The 19,774-nt window shown below is 38.7% G+C and overlaps 2 protein-coding genes across 2 annotated transcripts; one reads left to right on the top strand and one right to left on the bottom strand.

Moving 5' to 3' along the window:
• Positions 1-22: 22 nt before the first annotated feature.
• Positions 23-3,451, bottom strand: LOC306892064 (putative oxidoreductase ZK1290.5). The gene is made up of 8 exons (XM_079452826.1): positions 3,152-3,451; positions 2,520-2,768; positions 2,317-2,418; positions 2,115-2,206; positions 1,569-1,751; positions 1,272-1,331; positions 760-900; positions 23-517 (listed from the first exon to the last, which is right to left on the bottom strand). The coding sequence occupies exons 1-7, from the start codon at positions 3,234-3,236 to the stop codon at positions 805-807; spliced, it is 867 nt and encodes a 288-aa protein (XP_079308952.1). The 5' UTR covers positions 3,237-3,451; the 3' UTR covers positions 23-517; positions 760-804.
• A 448-nt stretch (positions 3,452-3,899) lies between these two features.
• extl2 (exostosin-like glycosyltransferase 2) lies at positions 3,900-7,557 on the top strand. Its single transcript, XM_079453849.1, has 5 exons — positions 3,900-3,946; positions 4,442-4,869; positions 5,002-5,072; positions 5,220-5,335; positions 5,646-7,557. The coding sequence occupies exons 1-5, from the start codon at positions 3,906-3,908 to the stop codon at positions 6,037-6,039; spliced, it is 1,050 nt and encodes a 349-aa protein (XP_079309975.1). The 5' UTR covers positions 3,900-3,905; the 3' UTR covers positions 6,040-7,557.
• The last annotated feature ends 12,217 nt before the right edge of the window (positions 7,558-19,774 follow it).

Here is a 19,774-nt window from a genome sequence, read left to right as displayed (position 1 = left end):
CTCTAAACTTACACAAAATTAAAAGGTTTTTGTGTTTATACAACCCCAACTGGGCTGTATGTTAAAAACAAAACATTTAATCCACAAAAATGTTGTGTACAGTAATAGATTTATAATGAAAGTATCATTACATTTGGATAACCATTAATATACTGTCGCGCAAGTTTATCCATTTGATCCCCATACAACTATCTGTATATCTTTAACACTTTATTATTCAATTAATAATATTGGAATATAAAAACAATTTGGGTAAAATAGAATGAACAGTGTATATAATAATACAATTCTATTTCATTTAAAAAGGCACATGTTACATCAGCATTTCATAAATAAACTTCCTTTAGAGTAAGATCAGGACATGGATTTCAAAAGTGTGCCATTTAACCTACAGGAAAATTCTTTGTTTTTGAAGTTATCCTTTCCAGATGGGATAACTGAGATGAATTAGCTTCTGATTATTATGTAACCTATTAATTCGCTCCATGTCTTCCTCTTTAAGTGTGAACCCAAAAACCTGTGGAGAAATGACATATTCAAGCAAGACAATGAGTTAATTGAGATCAAGTCTTTGAGATCATCCTTGATTTTGTACCCATCCGATTCAATGCTGTGTTGCTCATAATTACTTTTAAGTAAAAACATGTATTTTACAACCACTAAAAAACAGAATTCAAGTCTAATAAAATGAAAAACAATTACCAACAATTGAACTTTATTTGCCTTTTTTTTAACTAATTTGCACTTCTCCAGGCTCACCTGAACAGGTGGTGGTATTAGAGATTTTCATATACAGTATCATGGTTATTCCACACGAGTTGGGTCCCAGGTCACATGTCTCCCATCATGCAACAATCTCATGGCTCCCATGTCTGTATCATCCAAACTGAACCCAAACACCTGCACAGCAGGAGTGACAGATCACCACAGTGAAATCATTCACAGGCATGGTCTGTGTCTATTAACAAAGGATGATCTCAAAGAGACAGAGAGAACGTATGGAGCAGTGCATAACTTACAAACAAAATATTGGGACAAACAGAGAGTTGTTAGTTTGTGTGGATCTGGCGTTGCTTAACTTGTTTCATTTCAGGTTAGACATTAATTCAAGCACATATAAAGATATCACTTATATAAAAAAATACAAAACATCCTGAATATTGATTTAGCTGCAATAGAAGATAAAAGTAACGTAGAACACTGACAGACACCCTTGTTTAATAACTAAAGTTTGGAATTGCTATTTTTTCATATTAAATGTTTAAACTTACTTGGCAGTTTTCATGAATTCTTTCTGGCTTGGTGGACTTTGGAATAGTGACAACTCCATTCTGACAAGATGTTAAACTCAATTGATATATAACATCATAAACAGTGTCCTCAGAATATATTTACTAACAATTACAGAAAGAAACTTATTAACACATCAAAAGCAAATCAAACATCATTACATCTGTAGAATGTTAACAAAAAACCAAAGGTTATAAACAACACAATCTGACTTTCCCCCAGCTCTCAAACTATTTTAACAATACATATTAAACAGCTTTTTAGATTGGAATCTGTACCTGAATACTCCAGCGAATACAGATTTGAGATGCGCTGCGGCCATATTTTTGGGCCAGCTGAAGAATCGTAGGGTGAGTGAGAGCCTGACCTTTGCCCAGAGGACAGTAGCCTTCAAACACAATACCCTCTTTCCGACAATGTTCAACCACCTTCATCGGCTGCTGGAAGGGATGGAACTCCACCTGCAAACAAATCAGATTCACACATATAATAATTCGATCAAATCGAGTGCATCTGGTTCAATATTAAATCTGCAGGTGCAACTACAGGTGTGATATTGCAATAAAGGGACAGTGCACCCAAAAATGAATGTACTTTTATCATTTACTCATTTTCACATCATTCTTAACCTGTATGACTTTCTCTCTAGAACATGTTAACATATTGTATGGACACAAAACCACTGACACATTACTCAAAAAATACATTTTGTGAGCCACAGAAAAAAGAAAGCCATGATGGCACAGACTTAATTTCTTCGCTAATGCAAAGTGGATGTGAAGTAATCCAAACTTGGCTTAATGGCTAAAATCTCTCATTCATACTTGGTTAACATGAGGAACAATTCCACCAGCGTCTTTTAACTCGTTCAAGTGACAGATGAGGAAGTTACTCACGCCGATGGCACGACACAAACCTGTAACAAAGTTCAGTGGGTGTTGCTTGAAAATGAACCAAAATATTAAGATTTGCATGGACAGTTATTGAAGTGTCGTGACAAAATAGTGGTGAAAACAGAGCATCAACCTTCATCATAAAGCTCCTCCAGAGCTCTCCACGTCTCTTCTCGAACCTCTATGTTAGAACGACCTGAAACCATGCTGTCAGGCCAATGCATCAGATACAAGTCTGAGAATGAAAAGATGTCAAAGTCAGTCAAAATGTGCTATATAAAGATCAGCAAGAGTTTGACAAGCAAATGGACCTTTGATCCACCATAGCACACCTACCTAAATAATCCACCCCCAGTCTGGCACATGATTCCCGGCAGGCTTGTTTGGCACTCTGGTAGCCATAGTCTGCAGGCCACAGTTTGGTGGTGAGCCAAATTTGCTCTCGCGGTACACCACTTTCAACCACAGCTTTCCCCAAAGCCTCTTCACAACCATAACGTTTAGCTGTGTCTATATGCCGTATGCCACACTGCTGAAGAGCGTACACTACTGCTTCATGACTATAACCTCCCTGATGAGATGTCCCTGGTAAGAGAACACAGCAGAAAGTCAATGAAGGCAAACGCACCACGCATTTTCCATTGTCTTACCATAGTTACAATAGTTTAAGCATAAAATCAGAAATACAACTTTTACAATAATAGAAATGCAAACATACTTGGACATATAACATTGTATGTTTTGCTTTCCTTCGTTTTTAATTTAAATTATGAAACTCCCATGGTTTTATAATCCGAGACTGCAATTGCACCATGCTACCACAAGAAGTCCCGTAGCCTTATTTCAAAGCATGAGCTAAAAAAGGTAACGCTTATACCGGACTGCAATATTTTTCTATCAATGAGATAAACAAATGTTAGTTATTTGTGTAAATTATTTGTGTTCGTGCAGTTAAAGCGTATTCTCACCTAAACCCAGAATAGGAATATTAAACCCATTAGAGAGCGATATTCCAGGACAGGAGAGCGCAGCGCTGCTTGCAACTGTCATCATATTTTACTTCTTTGAGTTTACCGAGAATCCTTGTAATATCGCACAGGTTCGATGTGCAGTCTTTTATTAAAAACTGAAGACTGTTTTTACTGTATTTTCACACAGTCGAAGAATGAGAGAACACATAACACACTCGCTTGTGCAGTCCCTTTACAGGAATGAAAAGAGGCGTGTCTGTGATGTCGTAAAGTTGTTTGCGACAGTGACTGCAGCGCGATCACGATTATGTGATCAGATTTATGTGTATGAAAACGTTTTGAAATGAATCTAGATCAACTATTCACGTAACTTAACTTAATGCATTTCGTACATTTTATAAACTAAGATTTAAACGTGTTTTACTCACACTTGAAATATTGAAAGTCTTAATGAAGAGTTTGGTTAAAAAATAAGATTAAATTTTTTATGATGTTTTCATGTTATATTGTGTTGGTAAACTGTGTATTTTTTGTTATTATGTCTTAGCCAACAGCAGTTTGGTTGATATTAATAAAATAAATCAATAAAAAAACATGATTTGGGATTTCTTTTTAAACCGAGTTTTCTCAAAACTCTTTATTTTAATGTTGTAACCCTCTTTCTATTGCTTAATTCGCTTATTTTATTAAAAAAGTTTTGCATTCGAAGCATGTACCAGACTTTTAACAGAACTTTCCTATGTGAGTGCGCATGCGCAAAGAAGTAAACTCCATCCACGGGAATGTCATGAGGTAGCCATTTGCTTTAAGTTGTTAAATTTTGTTTTCATTTTCGGAAATATAAAACAGATGTAAACATACTGTCCTGAAAACGTAATATGCATGCAGAATGGTGTCTGTTGTATCACTATTTGTGGTTATGTTTCATTGTGTGTGCTAGTAAAACGGTACTGGTTTATTTAGTTTGGCTAATATGGTTACTTTCATGCATATGTGTGTAAACTATAAGGGAAGGCATGTATAGAGCTGATACTAAACGTAACGTTAGCTGATAGTAAACCTATAAATATCGTTTCACCCGCTGTGAAAAAAATATTTGTACTGTAAGCCCATGCGTTGTTAATAATATATATATATTTTTCCCCCTGTTACATTATATTTTAAAGACTGTATTGGTTGCTTTTGGAAAGCAATTTATTAAATAGTGTAGAATCACATGTGTTTATGACAGAAAAACAGAATTTGTAATTGTTTCTGTTTATTTAACACTGTTTCTCTGATCATCAGGATCCCTCTGCGCAGCTTCAGGTCATTGGGCCGGGTGCGAGCACACTTTATCATTGGCCCATTACTATTGCTGCTTCTGGCCGGAGTGGCTCTGACCTTTTTACTGCCTAACAATGAAGACAACAGCATCCTCAGAGAACTCCGGCAAAGTTCCAACACCTCATTTACCCTACCAGACCCAAAGGACAGTTTCACTATTGTCATGCAGACGTACAACCGTACCAACGTTCTCCTCAAGCTTCTCAACCATTATCAGGCCATGCCTCACCTACAGTGCATCATCATAGTGTGGAACAACCCCGGAGAGCCGCCACCCAGGAAACTGTGGGATTCACTTGGCCCACACCCAGTGCCAGTCATCTTTAAAGAGCAGAGCGTGAACAGGATGCGCAATCGACTGCAACCACACACTGAGATCAAGACTGATGGTGCGTCTATGTGATTCTTAAATAAATGGGTGATTTAAAGTTTAAAGAAATTGTTCATCCAATTCTGTAACCAATCAGAATCAAGTAATTTTGCTTTTGTATGTCAAATGTACTGATTGACACTTTTTTTAGCTGTTTTGATGCTTGATGATGACACGCTGGTCAGTGTTCCTGATATCAGCTTTGCATTTTCTGTCTGGAAGGTAAAGCGTCATGTTATACTGTGTAACATTCAGCAACACAATTTTCTGATCACATTTCATCTGTGCTTTATATTGCTAGAATAAATTTTTTTAAGGCAATTTCATAAGGTCATGCTCTAACTTGTTTCTTTTCGGTTTATATTGTAGCAATTTCCCGATCAGATTGTGGGTTTTGTTCCACGGAAGCATGTGACCACAACATCAGGAGTGTATAGCTATGGTAGCTTTGAGCTTCAGGATCCTGACAAAGGTGGTGGTGACTGGTAAGTCTGTATAGCCCATGGACTCTATTCCACGTCTGCTTACTTTAAGGTAAATTCATCTTTTTTAAAGCATTTTCGGCGGACCAAACAACACGGGCCTCCACTGACATCCATTGTAGGGACACAAAACCACTGAGACATTTCTCAAAATGTCTTCTTTTGTGCTCCACAGAAGAAAGACTCAAATAAAAAAGAATGACAAGGGTGAATAAATGACAGATTTCTGGGGGGGGAACTATTTCTGTTCATCACAATACATCCAAACAGTACAGTTGCATGCCACTGAACTGCCATTTAACCTTCCCAACAGGTACTCTATGATCCTTGTGGGTGCCTCGTTTTTCCACCAGCACTTCCTGCAGCTGTTTCAAGACCAGCCCAGCGAGGTGCACCATCTGGTGGATGAAACGCAGAACTGTGATGACATCGCCATGAACTTTGTTGTGGCACAACAACTTGCGCAGCTGTCGGGCCATAACCGTCCTTCAGGGGTTTTCGTCAAGCCTGTAGATATGCGTAATCTGGAGAATGAGGCCAGTAGTGGATACGTTGGCATGTGGCACAGGGCAGAGCACATGCTCCAGCGTTCCTATTGTCTGAATAAGCTGGCACAGATCTACAGAGGCATGCCGCTCCGATACTCCAATATGATGATCTCGCAGTTTGGCTTCCCCAGCTATGCAAATCACAAGAGTAGAATCTAATGGGAACAGATTGGAAGCATCTTAAAGGGGATAGGTGGTTCTTTACTTCAGGCAAATTTACAATAATAAATGCGTTTACATTTATTATAATGCCATTAAAGCATGCAGGTTATAAACCATTAAGAAATTAGAGAGAAATTTGTCATTTTGGTTGGTTGGCATGTAGGTTTGCTGTCCTGATCATGCATTACCCCAACACTGCAAATTTTCTATGTTTTTCCTTTTCTGAAACACACAAAAGGCTTCTGTTAGTGAGCTGATGAATTAAATCATGAAAAAATATTTAAATGTTCAGTGCTGGGGTGCTTTTACAGGACCAAGAGTAAGAAACATGGCTGTACATAATATTAGTGTTTTCAGGGTTTTTTTCTGCAGGTGCAAGCAAACTGATTTTGTGAATCTGAACATTGTAAACCTGTTTGTCTTGCAGAAATGTAACTCAACAATGAATAAATTATAAATAACTGTGAAAGATTATTAATTAACAATGTCTTGACCTCAGTGCACTAGGAAATACAGGGCAATTGTGGATACACACTTATATCTAATACATTTGAAATCAAAATAAGACATAAAACATTCTAAACTGTACAATGCTGTAAACATTGTCTTAAATTAAAAATATTCTCATATTGACAGTTGATTATTGAAAGAGGCAATGTTTTAATTTATAAAGACCTATTTCATTGAATCGGTTTCAATTGAGTGTTTAAATCCAAAAGTAACCGGACATAACTTATCCCCATTGGCAGGAAATGGGGGATGATATCTGTTTGGTTACTGACATTCTTCCAAATATCTTCCTTTTTGTTCAGCAGAACAAAGACATTTGTACAGGTTTGAAACGACCCATGGTACATGATGACAGCATTTTCATTTTTGGCTGAACTATCCCTTTAAAGAACTCCTCTTTACACCTGTCAAGCTACATTTTGTTCTTTTTTAAATAAGCTGTTAAAATAATGTTCCGGTTTCCATTTGTTAAAATGTTCTAAAATTGTTTTACTTTCATTTTTATGCTCTTGTATTAGTTCTTATTGTTTTGTTCTTTTTTACCTCATCTGGCAAGCCATCTTCGATAGCTCAGTGTGGCATTTTAGGTGCCAGTCCAGCCTAGTGTCTTTATCGCACCCTAGGACAGGGCAACGTCCCACACGGTATTCAATCCTGCCAGACTCCAGGGCCAAAAGCAGCCTCCTTTCCTCTGCATGTACAACGTGGTGAAACAGCCTGTGAGGTTGACTGGGCTGAGAATATTGCTTAAGGCAAACAGGGAACAAGGCAACACCCATCTCAGTCTCTGGGCTTTAAGTCCAGATGGAAGGATCACTGGCTGTGCATTTTACTATTGATACTTTATAAGTCATTTCTCATCGCACATAAAAAATTATGTTATGATGTAATACACGTACTGATGGCTGATGTTATTGATGTAAAGATTGATAATATATTTTTTATATATCTAATTCGCTGTAATGAAAACAGTACAGTTTTAATAAAACTGCACAGGCAAATGACAAAATTTCACTCGGGTCCTAACCTGAATTCCTGAAATCAAAGTACATCTCTATGAATTAATGCAGCCTCTATAAAAGCAAATATGACGTATTAGTCACTGAGATGGTCTCTGTGTGATCAAATTGTGTACCATGTGAAGCACCGAATGGGTGGAAGTTGTTATTTTGGACTATTATAATTTCAACACCGACTACGCCACCCTGGGAATTTCACCCAGGGAAATAATGGTCCAATAAGGACACAGGTTCGTTCCCACAAAGATACGACAGAGACGTGAATAGAGAAATATAACAATGATTCTTTTATTATTATAAATAGAATAAAAACACACAATTCAGGAGACAAGGGATTCATATAGATTCGAAACTAAACAAATGCAAACAAAAACAATAAGACAATTGGAGGGGACATGTCAGTTGACAAGGAGAAATGGCAACCTACCTAATTCTACTTCACTACAACTTCAACCGTACACAAATGTACGCACTTCACCACGAGCACGCGTGCATTCAGGTGACAGAACTTTAGCAGAATCAAATCACTCAGTGATCAAGGGTACCCAGTAATTTGGACCTAGAGGGGTCAGCAATACGTCCTAGCTAGTCCAACAAGTCCCAGTCGTTACTCAATTGTCACGTATCAAAATCAATAAACCCAATAGAAAAAGAAATATAAAATTAAATCAAAAATAAAGCAACAACAGAATAACATACAATCACATTACACAGTTCATCGACAATATACCACAAGATTCACTCCATAAGATCAAACTCACATTAACGCTTATTGTTCTCATGGACACACACGCTCACACTCGCACACACACACACCTCTAGCAGCAACCAAACACACCCAGACACTCACATCCACTTAGAAGTTCATTCACTCACGATAATACCATACGAATCCCACAAACACAGTCTTCCAGTTGAAACGGTGCGGAGGTGAGCAAACGCCACACGGATTTACGCTCTGGTGTCACAATCTCCCGATGTATGCAGGCTGGTCCAAACGGCCCGGCGACATTAATACTCGGAACTCACAATCGCCCGAGGTCAAGTGCACGTAATACGGACTGGTCCAGAAACGCAGAATGAAGTGAGGCGAGGCAGGGCGGGACGCCGCGGCAACGCACAACCAGGTGTCCAAGGCGACAAAGGGACCAAAAGGGAAAATAGCGCAAGAGGAAGAGGAAGCCCAGGTCCCGGTCTCAATCAGTTCACTGTAAGCACACGAACATATTAACAGCTCGCGATCACTTTGGCTATAACAGAGGGGAACAAGATATAAACAACAAGTCCTTTTACGGATACTCATTAAATCAATAATCCATCCACCTGATTATTGATGAATCAGTGTTTCAACATCAAATCACGATGGGCGAATTAGCTTTCCAAACATCGAACCACGATGTGGTGAGTTCTTGTCAGTCTAGTTTAGGCATGTGTAGTTTTGTAGTTAATGTTTAAAGTTTATTTTAGTCTTGTTTAAGTGTAGTTAGTCTTAGTCATGTTATTGTATCCATGTTTTGTTATGTTACCCCCTCGTGGATGTTTGTTTTATTTATTAAATATGTTAACCCCTTGTTACCCACTGTCTGCACCTGGGTCCTCTGTCCGTGTCTCACCACGAGAACCATGACAGTAGCTTAGTTTGCCTAATGCCTACCTACCAAAAAAAAAATAGTAGCCTAGGCTGCTTGTCTTCAAGCTATCTGTCTTATTATTTAGGCTAAACGTTGCAAACTCAGCCTGGATTTTTGAAGATTAATTCATTTCATAAAACTTGATGATGATCGTTCGTTTGTTATACATCACAAACTCACCTTTTCTGACAACGTTAGGGTGTCTATTTCCATAACACCAAAAAGGAGGACACTTTGCAGCATTTAGTGAGGCGTGAATAATAGCATAGGACTCTGGTGTACTCGCAACTACAATACAATTTTGTGCATCATATCGATAGTCTCATGATACAGTGATTCTGAAACCGTCTACTCGTTTTTTTTAATTGTCTGGCAATGAATATTTGACCTAAGTTTAAGGGAAGATGTTCCTGCAGCTCGTCGGTTACTTTTTGTTTTTCTGTGCTGGCATGTCGCAGGTCCCTTTACTACAAACGTCCACTTCACGGCGACATCCATGAAAAGTGTCTGTACTTTTTTTTATATAAAGTTGTGCTCTTTTGTCCATTCCGGACTAAATGATGTCCGACGTTTCAGCAAGTTACCGTTATGATGTGACGAAGCCAGCATGTGGACTCCACTTCCACGTCGTGGAGGCTTGTTTACGTTATTAACCAATGATATATCAGATATTTATTTGACACCTCTTTCAGCCAATCATTTGTTTGACCGGAGATCTTACGGCGTCAGACGCAATGCTGCTGCGTCCCAATAAATGTTCTAAAGCGGGTTTTGTTTAGGCCGATTCAGGAAAACTCCAAAAACGAGTACAAATGAGTGTCTGGTTTGAGGCTGCCCCGGACGCCGGACAGGGGGCTTAAAATCCTGACTGTCAGGACGAAATCCAGAAGTATGGCCACCCTAGACAACGTTGACTCGTATCACCCGATAACCTCGACAATCTCCTTCGAGGGCCGCTCATGCAGGCTCAGCTGCGTAAACATAAACAGAGTTTGCCCTTGCCCTTCCCCTTCTGACTTTAACTTTTGTTGCCCGAATACGGAAGTGAATGAGGCTTTTCGCATTTTTTTATCTAGACCAGTGGCGGCTGGTGAAAAATATTTTAGGTGGGGCAGTTTGTGTGTGTGTGGGCAGAATTTTTTTAATTTCATAGATGTGATTTCCTGCATTCTGGTGCATTTTAGTCCATGTCCCTTGTCTATACCAATAAAAGAACTCAAACCAGTCAATACCAATGGTCTAAAAAGACAATATTAATTGAACTGCCATGTAGAAATCAAGTCTCACAGGTAATGATAATGAACAAGTTACATTGCTCAGTGTCCAGATAGGAAAAAGTGAAACAAAAAAACAAAAACAAATCAAGCATAGTTACATTACTATTGAGCTCAATATTTTAATGGCAAATGTGCGTGAAATGTGGTGTGTGCAACTGAGTGAGTAAGAGAATGACAGCGAGTGTGTGTGTGTTTCAAAGTGAGTGAGTTGGGAGAGATAGATGGAGTGTGTGTGTGTGTGTGTGTGTGAGAGAGAGAGAAAAAAAGAGAGTAACGATGTGATCACGCAAAGCAAGTTCAAAGGCACCACAAAATTTCACGGCATCAATGATCTTTGACAAAATATGCCAATTCCTGTCCACCTCCTCGTTGTGCCTTCTTATGGCAATGCGGTGTCCCTCATCTAGCTGTGTGGCTATGCTAATTCGGGCTAGCTTCACAGAGTTGTCCATATGCACTCTTGCCCGTTCATGTTTCTTAATGCGTTCTGACATATGTTTCAGGTCTGTCACCCCTGTCTGTGTCCACGAGCTATCACAAGCACTTGTTTTAAACAGTAAGCAAGGGAAGTAAAATATTGCATTGGCGTAACCACAGCTAGTAAGCCAAACCTTTCGATCGAACCAACCTCGGGAAAAGGTTCTCTTGTAGGTTTTCTCCTTTTCTCGCGCCTGATGGGTTATATTCACTTCTGGCTTGTCTGGTCCGAGTTCTTTTACAATTAGTTTTTCCGCTAATGTTCTTCTTTCGAATGGATACAGGTGTAGAGATTTAACTGAATATGGGGCATGATTAACTCCCACGACTACATTAATGCTATTCAACGTCGCCGGCGCCGCCATACTGCACTCGCACTCCGCTCCGCTCTGAGGTAAATGTCCCGTGGTGCACTGCTCTAATCTTGGTACTACGGGCGCTGTTTTCAGAGCCCCTAAACCACAACGATGATTGGCGAAATATAAACTTTTTTGCGTAGCAACCGGGGAACCATTGGCTTAAATTCCAGCACTGTAGGGCTGAGCGAACTGGAGCCCAGGGAAGACAGCCTATTGGCTACTACTACTACACCGACATGCAAATATCATTCTGGAGAGTTCTGAACACATTCTGAAGTAAAACCATTAATATCATGTAATTAACACAGATTATTTTTCAAAATGAGAGATTATTAAAAAAAACTATTTTTAAAAAATACAAATAAAAACCTGTCAGGGAGGTCGGCGCCCTCTATGGGCGAGGCGCTGCTGATCTAGACGTATGTGAAATTCTGCATCCATTGTATGATTTATTTATTTTCCACCTCGGAAGGGCAACGTGAGTCAAGAAGGGCATATGGGCAGTTGCCCGGGCAACCAGAGCAACCCACCTGTGCACGTCCCTGTCAAGTTGCCTCAACAGTTTTATTTCTATCAGGCCGATCAGTGTACAAATCTAACGTGTAACATAAAGTGAACTAAAACTTTTCATTTGTTACCATATATAAATACTGCCAGGACGTTTAGCATTTAAATATATTGAAAAGGATTTATTGAGGTATTTCATGCGAAGCTTAAAGGTCCAGTCAGTGATATCCAGCGACAAGGTTGAGAATTGCAAGCAAACGCTCACTCCAACCCTCCCTTTCGAAACACTACGACGGCTGACAGAACACGAATTACATGGTGATAAAAACATAAGGCTTCATCGTGTAAGCTCTTTATACACCTCTGAGGACACAGCTATGTATATTGCATTTCTATTAATACTTCGGCCCAAAAAAATACGCGCTGTACCTTTAAATAGCCTTTGAATAGTGTTTTGGCTTTTCTGCAGTTAAACGCGTACGTTCGTCATTACGTCATAGTGGAGCAAAAGTTATTCAAACTCGAGCGCTTTGCCAGCTTTACTCACTCGGTTCGGTCGTTTGATGCTTGTGAGAGCTCACGGTGCGTTATCGAGTTTTTGTATTTTGGCGTTTCCAAGCGTTCAGTAAAGCGTTCAGCGTTCAGCGTTCAGCGTTCCGAGCTTGCAACGACTTTACGGTTCAGCGACACTCTCGACGGAAAACAAACAATCGACAGAGAGGATCCCGCGCTCGAGATATCGAGGAAAATCTGTAGGTCATTTATCCTTTACATCCATAAAGTATAAATGTTTATTTGACTGTTTTGCTAATCGGACGGTGTCTGTCACCGAAGCATTAACGTCCCAATTTCACAATGCCCTAAAAGTGTTTGTTTTATTGTAACTTGCTCCGTAAAAATATTTTGAGAAGCTCACGTAAAGCATATCTACTCAGATGTAGTGTACATATGATGTTTGCTTATCTTGTATAGTAGAGTATGATAAACCTTTTAAGGTCACTAGCCATTAATTTTTCTAATGTCGTTGACACGTATGACAATGCTGCTGTGCTCCTTCAGTCTTGTTGTATTGTTTTGCTTATGATGTGCTTTTCATTTTAAGGCAGTTGTGATGACCAGCAGAGCTGACCTCGAGTCTTCTGAACCAATGGCTGGGACTAGCAGCTCCATCACTACAGGGTAAAAAAAGACATGCACAGTTAACATAAAGAATCAGTTGAACGTCTATGAACGGCAACTAGGTTATGAACAACTTCTAAGAGACAGATTCTTTTAAGTTAAGAATGAAAATCAAAATGATGCTTTGTCCTTGAATGTTTACAGAAACAGTTTTAACAATATTTTGTATGTATTTATAGACCTTCATCTCAGGGTCCTGTATCCACCTGGAGTGCACGTCCTCTGCTTGTTACTCCAAGCAGTCGTCACACTAGTGATGATTCAAAGGTTTTCTCTGTTCAGCGGAAAGCGTTGAGCTCAATTGAGCTCCGTTTGAAGCGCCAGAGGACGTCAGGCCATCCTTATATGCGCCTGGTCAAAAACAGAGAAGATCCTGCGCTCGAGTCACTGCAGAAAATCGTACAGAAAATCTGTAAGTTATTAACAATTTACATCCATAAAGTATATCTATTTATTTGATTGTGTTGCTCATCGGACAGTGTCTGTCACTGAAGTTATTTTACGGCCCAATCACACGATGCCCTACATATACGTTTTAGTTTTATTGTTACTTTTTGGCTGCACCCTTTAAAAATAACTTGAGAAGCTCAGGTAATGGTATCTGCTCAAATCTAGAATAAATATGATGTTTGCTTATCTTGTATAGTAGAGTTTACCTAATAAGGTCACGTACCCATTTATTTATTTATTTAATGTTATTGACATCACTTGTCTTTCTCACCCATCTGACAATATGCTGCTGTGCTCTTTCAGTCTTGTTGTACTGTTATGTTTATGATCTTTTTTTATATATACAGATCCAGTTGTTAAGACCAGAAGAGTGGACTGCACATCTTATGAACCGATGGCTGGGACTAACAGTTCCTTCGCTGCAGGGTAACGAAAGATCCTGCGCAGTTAACATAAAGAACCAGTTGAAAGTCTAATGAACAGTTACTAAGTTTTAAAATAACTTCTAAGAGACAGATTTGTTTAGGTTTATCCGTGTTAATTAAAATAACTATTATGCTTTGTCCTTGAATGTTTACAGAAACGTTTTTAACAATATTTTGTATTTATAGACCTTCATCTCAGGATCCTGTATCCACCTGGAGCGCACGTCCTCTGCTTGTTACTCCAAGCAGTCGTCACACTAGTGATGATTCAAAGGTTAGAGTTATAACTGATGCCTCACCACAATGACTACATGAAACTTGAATTTTTCCATGAATGTGGCACATGTATTCATTCTCTGTCTGTTGTATTTACAGAAAAGGCGTATAGAGAAGTTTGAGATGTTGCTACAAAGGAGGCCGCTACGTGTCCAGTCTGCACGTTGTTCGAGGCGGACTGAGATGAAGCTTGACATCGCTTCAACATCACAGAAAAAATTTAAGATAGATGTGCCTAAGTGGAGCGATTATTTTCCACCGCCTTCTGACAAGAAAATCTGTAAGTTTGTCTTTCACAGTTGTTCTTCGAATGAAGCTTTACTGTCTAGCTGATAAGTGTTTGATATCAACTCACTGTCAACTCTTTAGCAAATGTGTAATCGGGTTAGCGTTCAGAGATTGTTTGCTACATCTGTCTTAATATCACAATATTGGTGGATGAAGGCTGAACTTTTTTTATATTAAGAAGTTTAAACATTGACTGAAAATGTGTGTGAGATGCTTCTAGTTAGGCGATGTGAGAAATCTGCACTTTTTAGTCAGTTAAAGTTACCCTGGCGCTTTACTTGAATGAAAATTCTGTCATCATTTACTCACGAAAAAAGAAAGAGTTTTGGAAGAATTCTTATAACCAGACATATTTTGCAACTTGCATATTGTTGACTTTATAGTAGGAACATTTTAAGTGGTAGTCAAAAGTGCCCCAGAACTTTTTGCTGTCCTACATTCTTCTAAATTTCTTCTTTTGTGTTCAACAAAACAAAAAAAGTATAAAGTAGTTTTTCCTACTATCTGTCTGGTATTCTTCCAAATTTCTTTCTGTGTTCATCAGAACAAAGACATTTATAAAACATTTAAGGAGTGTTTTTACTCAAGTACTTAAAGGCTGCAACAACATATAATGTGCTTCATTTACTGTTTGTGCTTTGTTCTCAGCAACTTCTCCACTCGCCCCAAAACCACCAAATTCAGTGGTCTTCAGTGATCCAGAAGTTTCTCCCTTCGATAAGTCTCAGTAAGTTTAGCAAATCCTCTTAGTTTTAGCTTAAATGTTTGCAATGTTTACCTGTTGTCCTTTATCAGACATAAATTGCTTGTTGTTTGAATGTTCAACAGGTCTTAACAATATTTTATGTATTTATAGATCTTCATCTGAAGTCCAGGTTGTTCCTGAACAGGAACATGCTCATGAGGTGGAATGGAGCTTAAATCCTGCTCCTGTAATAATTTCAGACAGATCCACTACCGACGAAGAGAATCCGGTTGGATTGCCTGTGGTAAGCACCCTGGTAATAGGTGACTCTACTTTGAAACTTGTACAAATAGAGTCACCAGGGACCGTGGTTAATTGTATAAAGGGGGCCAGAGCGTCTGACATTAAAAACAAACTAACTGTCTTGGCTAATGCTAAGCATAGATTTGACAGAATTATTATTCAACTAGGCATTAACGAGGTTCAACTCCGTCTGTCCGAGATCAGCAAAATATATATTAAAGAGGTGTGTGACCTGGCTAAAACTATGTCAGACACTGTAATATGCTCTGGTCCCCTCCCCTGTTTTTGGGGCGACGAAATGTATAGTAGATTATCGTCCTCACAGACGTCACATTTGTGATAATTCAAAGGTTAGAGTTATAACTGATGCCTCACCACAATGACTACATGAAACTTGAATTTTTCCATGAATGTGACGCATGTATTCATTCTCTGTCTGTTGTATTTACAGCAAAGGCGTATAGAGAAGTTTGAGATGTTGCTACAAAGGAAGCCGCTACATGTCCAGTCTGCACGTTGTTCGAGGCGGACTGAGATGAAGCTTGACATCGCTTCAACATCACAGAAAAATTTTAAGATAGATGTGCCTAAGTGGAGCGATGATTTTCCACCGCCTTCTGACGAGAAGAAAATCTGTAAGTTTGTCTTTCACAGTTGTTCTTCGAATGAAGCTTTACTGTCTAGCTGATAAGTGTTTGATATCAACTCACTGTCAACTCTTTAGCAAATGTGTAATCGGGTTAGCGTTCAGAGATTGTTTGCTACATCTGTCTTAATATCACAATATTGGTGGATGAAGGCTGAACTTTTTTATATTAAGAAGTTTAAACATTGACTGAAAATGTGTGTGAGATGCTTCTAGTTAGGCGATGTGAGAAATCTGCACTTTTTAGTCAGTTAAAGTTACCCTGGCGCTTTACTTGAATGAAAATTCTGTCATCATTTACTCACGAAAAAAGAAAGAGTTTTGGAAGAATTCTTATAACCAGACATATTTTGCGACTTGCATATTGTTGACTTTATAGTAGGAACATTTTAAGTGGTAGTCAAAAGTGCCCCAGAACTTTTTGCTGTCCTACATTCTTCTAAATTTCTTCTTTTGTGTTCAACAAAACAAAAAAAGTATAAAGTAGTTTTTCCTACTATCTGTCTGGTATTCTTCCAAATTTCTTTCTGTGTTCATCAGAACAAAGACATTTATAAAACATTTAAGGAGTGTTTTTACTCAAGTACTTAAAGGCTGCAACAACATATAATGTGCTTCATTTACTGTTTGTGCTTTGTTCTCAGCAACTTCTCCACTCGCCCCAAAACCACCAAATTCAGTGGTCTTCAGTGATCCAGAAGTTTCTCCCTTCGATAAGTCTCAGTAAGTTTAGCAAATCCTCTTAGTTTTAGCTTAAATGTTTGCAATGTTTACCTGTTGTCCTTTATCAGACATAAATTGCTTGTTGTTTGAATGTTCAACAGGTCTTAACAATATTTTATGTATTTATAGATCTTCATCTGAAGTCCAGGTTGTTCCTGAACAGGAACATGCTCATAAGGAGGAATGGAGCTTAAATCCTGCTCCTGTAATAATTTCAGACAGATCCACTACCGACGAAGATAATCCGGTTGGATTGCCTGTGGTAAGCACCCTGGTAATAGGTGACTCTACTTTGAAACTTGTACAAATAGAGTCACCAGGGACCGTGGTTAATTGTATAAAGGGGGCCAGAGCGTCTGACATTAAAAACAAACTAACTGTCTTGGCTAATGCTAAGCATAGATTTGACAGAATTATTATTCAACTAGGCATTAACGAGGTTCAACTCCGTCTGTCCGAGATCAGCAAAATATATATTAAAGAGGTGTGTGACCTGGCTAAAACTGTCAGACACTGTAATATGCTCTGGTCCCCTCCCCTGTTTTTGGGGCGACGAAATGTATAGTAGATTATCGTCCTCACAGACGTCACATTTGTGATAATTCAAAGGTTAGAGTTATAACTGATGCCTCACCACAATGACTACATGAAACTTGAATTTTTCCATGAATGTGGCACATGTATTCATTCTCCGTCTGTTGTATTTACAGCAAAGGCGTATAGAGAAGTTTGAGATGTTGCTACAAAGGAAGCCGCTATGTGTCCAGTCTGCACGTTGTTCCAGGCGGACTGAGATGAAGCTTGACATCGCTTCAACATCACAGAAAAAATTTAAGATAGATGTGCCTAAGTGGAGCGATGATTTTCCACCGCCTTCTGACGAGAAGAAAATCTGTAAGTTTGTCTTTCACAGTTGTTCTTCGAATGAAGCTTTACTGTCTAGCTGATAAGTGTTTGATATCAACTCACTGTCAACTCTTTAGCAAATGTGTAATCGGGTTAGCGTTCAGAGATTGTTTGCTACATCTGTCTTAATATCACAATATTGGTGGATGAAGGCTGAACTTTTTTTATATTAAGAAGTTTAAACATTGACTGAAAATGTGTGCGAGATGCTTCTAGTTAGGCGATGTGAGAAATCTGCACTTTTTAGTCAGTTAAAGTTACCCTGGCGCTTTACTTGAATGAAAATTCTGTCATCATTTACTCACGAAAAAAGAAAGAGTTTTGGAAGAATTCTTATAACCAGACATATTTTGCGACTTGCATATTGTTGACTTTATAGTAGGAACATTTTAAGTGGTAGTCAAAAGTGCCCCAGAACTTTTTGCTGTCCTACATTCTTCTAAATTTCTTCTTTTGTGTTCAACAAAACAAAAAAAGTATAAAGTAGTTTTTCCTACTATCTGTCTGGTATTCTTCCAAATTTCTTTCTGTGTTCATCAGAACAAAGACATTTATAAAACATTTAAGGAGTGTTTTTACTCAAGTACTTAAAGGCTGCAACAACATATAATGTGCTTCATTTACTGTTTGTGCTTTGTTCTCAGCAACTTCTCCACTCGCCCCAAAACCACCAAATTCAGTGGTCTTCAGTGATCCAGAAGTTTCTCCCTTCGATAAGTCTCAGTAAGTTTAGCAAATCCTCTTAGTTTTAGCTTAAATGTTTGCAATGTTTACCTGTTGTCCTTTATCAGACATAAATTGCTTGTTGTTCGAATGTTCAACAGGTCTTAACAATATTTTATGTATTTATAGATCTTCATCTGAAGTCCAGGCTGTTCCTGAACAGGAACATGCTCATGAGGTGGAATGGAGCTTAAATCCTGCTCCTGTAATAATTTCAGACAGATCCACTTCCGGCGAAGATACTCCGGTTGGATTGCCTGTGGTAAGCACCCTGGTAATAGGTGACTCTACTTTGAAACTTGTACAAATAGAGTCACCAGGGACCGTGGTTAATTGTATAAAGGGGGCCAGAGCGTCTGACATTAAAAACAAACTAACCGTCTTGGCTAATGCTAAGCATAGATTTGACAGAATTATTATTCAACTAGGCATTAACGAGGTTCAACTCCGTCTGTCCGAGATCAGCAAAATATATATTAAAGAGGTGTGTGACCTGGCTAAAACTATGTCAGACACTGTAATATGCTCTGGTCCCCTCCCCTGTTTTTGGGGCGACGAAATGTATAGTAGATTATCGTCCTCACAGACGTCACATTTGTGATAATTCAAAGGTTAGAGTTATAACTGATGCCTCACCACAATGACTACATGAAACTTGAATTTTTCCATGAATGTGGCACATGTATTCATTCTCCGTCTGTTGTATTTACAGCAAAGGCGTATAGAGAAGTTTGAGATGTTGCTACAAAGGAAGCCGCTATGTGTCCAGTCTGCACGTTGTTCCAGGCGGACTGAGATGAAACTTGACATCGCTTCAACATCACAGAAAAAATTTAAGATAGATGTGCCTAAGTGGAGCGATGATTTTCCACCGCCTTCTGACGAGAAGAAAATCTGTAAGTTTGTCTTTCACAGTTGTTCTTCGAATGAAGCTTTACTGTCTAGCTGATAAGTGTTTGATATCAACTCACTGTCAACTCTTTAGCAAATGTGTAATCGGGTTAGCGTTCAGAGATTGTTTGCTACATCTGTCTTAATATCACAATATTGGTGGATGAAGGCTGAACTTTTTTTATATTAAGAAGTTTAAACATTGACTGAAAATGTGTGTGAGATGCTTCTAGTTAGGCGATGTGAGAAATCTGCACTTTTTAGTCAGTTAAAGTTACCCTGGCGCTTTACTTGAATGAAAATTCTGTCATCATTTACTCACGAAAAAAGAAAGAGTTTTGGAAGAATTCTTATAACCAGACATATTTTGCAACTTGCATATTGTTGACTTTATAGTAGGAACATTTTAAGTGGTAGTCAAAAGTGCCCCAGAACTTTTTGCTGTCCTACATTCTTC

The sequence above is a fragment of the Barbatula barbatula genome (assembly GCF_947034865.1).
Source record: "Barbatula barbatula genome assembly, chromosome: 3".
Taxonomy (NCBI): Eukaryota; Metazoa; Chordata; class Actinopteri; order Cypriniformes; family Nemacheilidae; genus Barbatula; species Barbatula barbatula.
Note: the sequence above shows the minus strand (reverse complement) of the source record. Positions and strands in the feature narration are given on the sequence as shown.